This window comes from Etheostoma spectabile, chromosome 20, assembly GCF_008692095.1.
Source record: "Etheostoma spectabile isolate EspeVRDwgs_2016 chromosome 20, UIUC_Espe_1.0, whole genome shotgun sequence".
In the NCBI taxonomy this organism is placed as follows: domain Eukaryota; kingdom Metazoa; phylum Chordata; class Actinopteri; order Perciformes; family Percidae; genus Etheostoma; species Etheostoma spectabile.
The window spans coordinates 19,768,893-19,777,128 of record NC_045752.1 but is presented as its reverse complement, the minus strand read 5'-3'; the positions used below and the strand labels follow the sequence as shown (position 1 = coordinate 19,777,128).

At 37.4% G+C, this 8,236-nt stretch overlaps 1 protein-coding gene across 1 annotated transcript in view; it reads right to left on the bottom strand.

The window, feature by feature from the left end:
• LOC116669787 (class I histocompatibility antigen, F10 alpha chain) overlaps positions 1–6,478 on the bottom strand; it is a 10,049-nt gene extending 3,571 nt beyond the window's left edge. The window contains exons 1-3 of the mRNA XM_032499828.1: positions 6,292–6,478; positions 4,237–4,473; positions 3,900–4,160 (exon numbers count right to left, since the gene is read on the bottom strand). Coding sequence (XP_032355719.1) covers positions 3,900–4,160; positions 4,237–4,473; positions 6,292–6,346 — 553 coding nt within the window. The 5' untranslated portion in view covers positions 6,347–6,478. The remainder of the gene's footprint in view (positions 1–3,899; positions 4,161–4,236; positions 4,474–6,291) is intronic.
• Between the last annotated feature and the right edge of the window lie 1,758 nt (positions 6,479–8,236).

Here is an 8,236-nt window from a genome sequence, read left to right as displayed (position 1 = left end):
CTACGTGGTTCCCTAATACTAGTATTGATAGGTCTCTTTTATATAGACCTTAGTAGTCCCTAATACGTATATCTGAAGTCTCTTTTATATGAGCCTCTATGGACCCCTATACGTATCTGGAAGCTTCTCTTTTATATAACCTTAGTGGCCCTAATACTGCTTCTGAGTCCTTTTATGTAGACCTTAGTGGGTCCTCACTAATACAGTATCTGAAGTCTCTTTTACTGATAGACCTAGTGGTCCCTAATCTGTATACTTGACGTCCTATTTATATAGACCTTAGTGGTCCCCTAACTGTTCTGAAGTCTCTTTTAGTTAGACTTATTGGTCCCTCATCTGTATATGAAAGTCTCTTTTATAGACCTTAGTGGTCCCTAATACTGTATCTGAAGTCTCTTTACTATAGACCTTAGTGGGCCCCTAAAATGTATCTGAAGTCTCTTTAATTATAGACTTAGTAGTCTCCTAATACTGTATCTGAAGTCTCTTTTATATAGACCTTAGTGGTCCCCTAATACGGATCTGAAGTCTCTTTATATAGAACCTTAGTGATCCCTAATACGTGTATCTGAAGTCTCTTTTTATAGACCGTAGGCCCCTAATACTGTATTTGAAGTCCTTTATATAGACCTTAGTGGTCCCATACTTATTGAAGTCTTCTTGTAATACGACCTTAGTGGTCCCTAATACTGTATATGAAGTCTCTTTTATTATGACCTTAGTGGTCCTCAAACTGTATCTGAAGTTTCTTTTTTAATAGACCTTATTGGCCCTAATACTGTATCTGAAGTCTCTTTTATATAGACCTTAGTGGTCTAATACTGTATCTGAAGATTTTTTTATATAGACCTAGTGTGTCCCTAATACTGTATCTGACAAGTCTCTTTTATATAGACCTAGTGATCCCTAATATGTATCTGAAGTTCTTTTTTATAGACCTTAGTGGTCCAGTATATACTGTAATGAGTCTCTTGGATTATAGAGATCTATGTGGTCCTATACTGTATCTGAAGTTTTTTTTCTTAATAGGACCTTAGTGGTCCCTAATACTGTATCTGAAGTCTTGTTATATAGACCTTGTGCGTCACGAATATTCTTAGTAACTGAAGTCTCTTTATATCAGACCTTAAAGTGGTCCCCTAATACTGATCTGAAGTCTCCTTATGTATGAAAACTTAGTGGTGCCCCCTAATTCTGTATTGACAGTCTCTTTTGATACTGACTTAGGGTACCCTTAATACTGTATCTGAAGTCTCTTTATGTAGACCTTAGTGGTCCCTAATACTGTATCTGACATCTCTTTTATGACCCTAGTGGTCCCTAATGACTGTATCTGAAGTCTCTTTATTAGACCTAGTGGTCCCTAATACTGATATGAAGTCTTTTTATAAGACCTTAGTGGTCCCCAATACTGTCATCGAAGATCATGTATATAGACCTTAGTGGTGCTAATACGTATCTGATTTCAGTCTCTTTATATAGCCCTTAGTGGTCCCTAATACTGTATCTGAAGTCTCTTTTTTATATAGACCTTAGTGGTCCCAATACGTTCTCAAGTCTTTCTTATACGACCGTAGTGGTCCCCTAATACTGTATCTGAGAGTCTCTTTTAGTCTAGACCTAGGGGTCCCTAATACTGTATCTGAAGTTTTTTATATAGACCTTAGTGGCCTAATACTGTATTGAAGTCTCTTTTATATAGACCTTAGTGGTCCTAATACTGTATCTGAAGTTTTTTATATAGACCTTAGTGGTCCTCTATACTGTATCTGAAGTCTTTTTATTAGACCTTAGTGGTCCCTATACTGTATCTGAAGTCTCTTTTATAGACCTTAGTGGCCTCATAAGTATCTGAAGTTTTTTATATAGACCTTAGGGTCCCTAATACTGTATCTGAAGTCTCTTTATATAGACCTTAGTGGTCCCTAATACTGTATCTGAAGTCTCTTATAGTAGACCTTAGTGGTCCCTAATACTGTATCTGAAGTCTCTTTTATGTAGACCTTAGTTGGCCTAATACTGTATCGAAGTTTTTTATATAGACCTTAGTGGTCCAATACTGTATCTGAAGTTTTTTTTTTATATAGACCTTAGTGGTCCCAAATACTGTATCTGAAGTCTTTTATATAGACCTTAGTGGTCCTAATACTGATCTGAAGTCTCTTTATTAGACCTTAGTGGTCCTAATACTGTATCTGAAGTCTCTTTTATATAGACCTTAGTGGTCCTAATACTGTATTGAAGTCTCTTATAGACCTGTGGCCTAATACTGTATCTGAAGTCTTTTATATAGACCTTAGTGGTCCCTGACAAGCTAATACCCAAAACATAACAAGCCATGATGAAATAAAAGTCTCTTGAAATAAATAAACATGGTCTCATTGAAAGTAAAACCTTTTAAATCATTTTTTAACTAACTGATCATTATACAATATTACATTTATTTAGTCATTTATGAATGTATTGCCTCATTTGTTTATTTCATGACATATTCAAAGGCATATGTATTTATATATTCATGTATTTAATATGAATTAAACAGCACTGCATATAGTCAAGGACACAAGGATCGTGAGTAAAGAGTGGAGTGTATTTGAGTTTCCTGTCACCAAAGCAGTGTGTGTGTGTGTTGTGGGTGTGTGTGTTGTGTGTGTGGTGTGTGTGTTTACACGCTGTTCCAGCTCTACCTGTTTGCTGCTGATTGATTTAACTGAATTTTCGTGATCATCTGGGACAGATCACTCTGACAAAGTGTTATAGGCATGATCATATCTATCTCGTGTTCCAGCGTTGTTCCACCGGTGCTGCAGAGGGAGACTGGGACGTCCATCTCTGAGATCAGGGTCAAAGCTTAAGAAGTCCGTCCCATTACTGCCAGGATTCAAAAGCGACATCCCATTGGCTGACAGGATGCAGCCCCGCCTCCGCTGTACAACATCTGTACAAAGACTGCAAGATTAACTTCTGGGTTTGGAACAGGCAGCCATCAACATGTCAAAAAAATAAATACTTACAGACTTGCGTGTCATAGATCTGGATCTCGTAAAGAGACGCTCTCGATATTAAGACGCGCTTCATCGCAGTGTTCAGGAACCTTTGGGACTCCAGGGTAGGTTTGAGTTGTTCTCTTTTAGTCACGCTGTCACAGTAAGAGATGGGAACTCCATCAATACAGTTAGTTGTTCAAATGAAGGCTGATCTCAGGCTTCAGACGTCCTGTAGACAAGAACTTCAGAGAGTGGGAACTGGAAAAATAAAATACACTTAAAGGGTCAAACTCCCGGGTATATAGCATTCAGATTGTCAATGCAAACGGTGTATCATACGCACAGACATTAACGTCACTCACTTAACTGCCCACTGCCACAACTGCCACTGGACTGAATTTTTTGATTCTTTCGGGCTGTACTTAGGTTGTGGTCAAGACCATATAAAGAACCTTTAACTACTTTTAGTGGTCCCTAATACTGTATCTGAAGTCTCTTTTATATAGACCTTAGTGGTCCCCTGACAAGCTACATACCCAACAATAACAAGCCACTGATGAAATAAAAGTCTCTTGAAATAAATAAACATGGTCTCATTGAAAGTAAAACCTTTTAATACATTTCTTTAACTAACTGATTCATTTTTATACCAATATTTACATTTATTTAGTCATTTATGAATGTATTGCCTCATTTGTTTATTTCATGACATATTTCAAAGGCATATGTATTTATATATTCATGTATTTAATATTGAATTAAACAGCACTGCATATTAGTCAAGGACACAAGGATCGTGAGTAAGAGTGGAGTGTATTTGAGTTTCCTGTTACCCAAAGCAGTGTGTGTGTGTGTGTGTGTGTGTGTGTGTGTGTGTGTGTGTGTGTGTTTACACGCTGTTCCAGCTCTCACCTGTTTGCTGCTGTATTGATCTTAACTGAATTTTCGTGATCATCTGTGGACAGATCACTCTGACAAAGTGTCTATAGGCATGATTCATATCTATCTCGTTGTTCCAGCGTTGTTCCACCGGTGCTGCAGAGGGAGACTGGGACGTCCATCTCTGAGATTCAGGGTCAAAGCTTAAGAAGTCCGTCCCATCTACTGCCCAGGATTCAAAAGCTGACATCCCATTGGCTGACAGGATGCAGCCCCGCCTCCGCTGTACAACATCTGTACAAAGACTGCAAGATTAACTTCTGGGTTTGGAACAGGCAGCCATCAACATGTCAAAAAAATAAATACTTACAGACTTTGCTGTTCATAGATCTTGGAATCTCGTAAAGAGACGCTTCGATATTAAGACGCGCTTCATCGCAGTGTTCAGGTAACCTTTGGGACTCCAGGGTAGGTTTGAGTTGTTCTCTTTTAGTCACGCTGTCACAGTAAGAGATGGGAACTCCATCAAATACAGTTAGTTGTTCAAATGAAGGCTGATCTCCAGGCTTCAGACGTCCTGTAGACAAGAACTTCAGAGAGTGGGGACCTGGAAAAATAAAATACACTTAAAGGGTCAAACTCCCCGGGTATATAGCATTCAGATTGTCAAATGCAAACAGTGTATCATACGCACAGACATTAACTGTCACTCACTTAACTGCCCACTGCCACAACTGCCACTGGACTGAATTTTTTGATCGTTCGGGCTGTACTTAGGTTTGTGGTCAAGACCACATATAAAGAACCTTTAACTCTTTAAATCGAAGCTTAAGACTCACTCATTCACTGCTGCATATGAGTCCTAAAAGCTTATTTATCTTTGATGTGTTTGTATAGTGTTATTTACTTTTTACTGTCTCGATTTTAAATTTTTTGTACTGTTTGTATTTAAAGTGTATTCCTCCTGTAAAGCACTTTGATGGAAAGCACTCTATAGATAAATTTATTATTATTATTATTATTATCATTATTATTATTATTATTATTATCTTGTGATTTTGGAACCAGAGTCTGCTCAGTAGAGATCATGGGAGATTTTAGACCCTTTTTTAAGGGGGGGGGCTCAAACTCATTAGGGGCTGAGCCCCCCTAGTCGGATCCTAGAATCGCCCCTGGGGAGAGGTCAGACCGTGGAGGGTATCCAAGTCTCACCCAAAGACCCACCCGACAAACAGCTGTCAATCATGACATTTCACCTAACATCAAATAATTTATTAAAACTGATCAGGAAAGATTCATCAAGTGACTTTGCAGGTTTGAGGAGCCATGTCGCCCATACCTACAATGTTAAAGATACATATCAAAATGTAATGAAGAATAGTTCTACAGCTGTTTATTCGACACGTTAAATTGCACGTTCACGTGGAACTGTGCCATTAGGTTTCTGGTTTGCATGTCAGTGTTTAGAAATCAGACCAAAGACTAACCAAGTTACTACGATGCATGGAAACTCTAAGGCCTTTTCAAAACAACTACTTAGAACAATGTCATCCTTGAATGCATTTAGCGCACACATTTACCAATTCACTTTAATGAAGTGCTACAATTCAAGCAAAATGACATGCACATGAAACAGGATTCAAGCAGTGCAGTAAAGTGTTTTTTTTAAATTATTATTATTTGTATTTTTTTGTTATTATTATAACCTTTATTTATCCAGGGAGGGTCATTGACTGCAAGCTCTCTTTTCCAATGACAATAGATCTGAACTATACACTAAATATATCATTCTAAAATATCCTTTAAGATGAATAAATTAACTATCTATCTATCTATCTATCTATCTATCTATCTATCTATCTATCTATCTATCTATCTATCTATCTATCTATCTATAACTATACATACATGACACAAGAACTTAAAGTTTATTTATTAAAGTCAATAAGTTTTAATGAAGTACAGCATTTAAGGTTACAAAGCACACCTGTGGGTACACAAGAACAGATCCTGTATCCTGTATGACGGGGTACAATAGAAACAATGAAATCTAATGAGAATCACTGACGTGTAGGTGAATAAAAGGCTAGAGCAGCTCATCACGTTAACAGAAGTCTGATGCAGTTTGACTGAGATAAATGTCCTACTTTTTAATTTAAAGGTCCTACTCTGAGACTGAAAAATCTGGAATAAACACATGAATCTCTGATTTACTGCTACTGCAACACATAGCAGGAGTAGATCAAATACATTACTTGACTACATACTGTATATGGGACTTATTAATGTTTTTTATCTTAACTTAAATGGAAGAAATTGATGAGTTTGTTCCTGTCAACAAAAATCCCCATACCAACCCCGGCTGGTGCAGTCGCTGCCACAGCTGCTACAACTACTACAGTAGTACAGATGAAACATTACTCACCACATGTAATAGTTGACATCAATAAACATGGAATTAAAAGTTGAATCCACTTCATCTTGGAGCATTATCATCAAAAGTGTAAGGATCAATCTTTTAAAGTGGCTACGACAAACAAGAAGCTGTAATCCTTCTACAGTGGCAAACTGGATGAACAAGACTTCACATGACATCTAGCTCAGACTCACACTGTGCAATCCAAACATTTTATCAACAGAAACTAGATCCCTGGCAGGGCCCGTCACAACCCTGAACAGGTTAACACAGGATAATACTTTGCCCTGCAGGTTCACAACAACATTTTAAAAAAGTACCTGTCTGTCCTTGAACTTTTCTGTTGATAGTAACAGTCTCCAGCAGATGGAAGATGTTTCTCTAAGATTTGTATTCATGAATAAAATTACACACAAAAAACTGAATGAAAAAAATTCCTAAACGGTCGGATGAGTTTATGAAATTAATAAAAAGATGGGATGCAATCTGCATGTGCCTCAACCATAGTGTTGTAGTGGGAAACAGTTGGATAATAAAGTGTTTCATTTCTACTATAATATGTACTGTACCTCTAATTCAAGCAACAATGTGTAGTGTTAGTATTTAGGTTCTGGCCAGGGGCGGATTGGCAATTCTGGTACATTATTTGGCCACGTCAGATAAAAAAAAAAAATACAGATAAATTGTCTTTACAGGCCAGGAGGCAATAGGATGGGCTTTTATCGCTTGCACAATATCACCATGGTAATATCACTATAATGATAATTATATTATTAATAATAATAATAAATGGCCTATAGGAGTACACAGAAAAACCTTGAACAGGTAGCATCTCTGCTCCGTCTCTGTGCTGCTCCCCGTTCACAGAAGGGTTAGTTTTACACTATGCAGGTTAAACTGCAATTAACCCGCGGTTAACATGTATACATGACCTGTGGTGGTCCACTACGCTGTACGCTATATTCAACACCACTGATATGAAAACATTACACTGCACAATGTTTTGTATGTGTATTTGTGAATTCTGCAGGCTGTAGAAGTGCAACTGATAGCATACTGTTCGGTAAACAAGGACACATTTTTATTATTATTGATCTAAACAGTCATCTCTCACACACGTAGTGTTAGGTTTCACAACACTACCAACCAGGCCCAGACCTCCATGTAATCAGATTACACTGACTGTTGTTCTGATGTACAGGAGTGTTTGTGAATATCTTAAATCTGTCTTGTGGTTTGAAGCTACATTCCAGGGCATTCTGCTGCTGTTGATGTTGTTCCCTGCAAACGTGTAAAGTTTCACTTCTCATCTGTGAGTAACAGACCTACACTCATCGGAGTAACAGACCTACACCTTTCTCACTGATCTTGATATTACAATGTTCAAAATTACATTGTATACTGCTCACAAATCTAATTAAAAGACTGACAAAAAACAATGAGTTATGTAAACACAGATTTATGTAGTATATTGCACATAATCTTAACCCTCATGTTGTCCTCAGTTCAAATTGACCCGTTGTCCTATATCAATGTTCTTTTTAATTCCCTAAAATAACATGATTGATTCCACACAAAATAACACTTAGTTTCAGTTTATATCAAACTCAACGACAAAGGTTGTTTGGTCTTTGTTAAACAGAGAAGGGACGGAGCCTTTGCTTCAAATATGATTCTACAAAAAGGGAAACCAAACAGGTTTGTAGACATCATGATGAAATCAGCAGCTGCCATGGATACTAAAAAGATCCCCATTGCATGTGTGCATGATGACTGTATAGATCATTGATGATAAAAATGTTTCCCTGTTTACAGACAGATCATAATTGTACAACAGTTATCATGTTATCTAAACTTTTCTAAGCTATGAACTTGCTTTCTCAACTTAAAGCCCCCAGAGTCTACATAACACTACACATGGTTGCTTAAAATAGAGGTTGATATTATGGTAAGC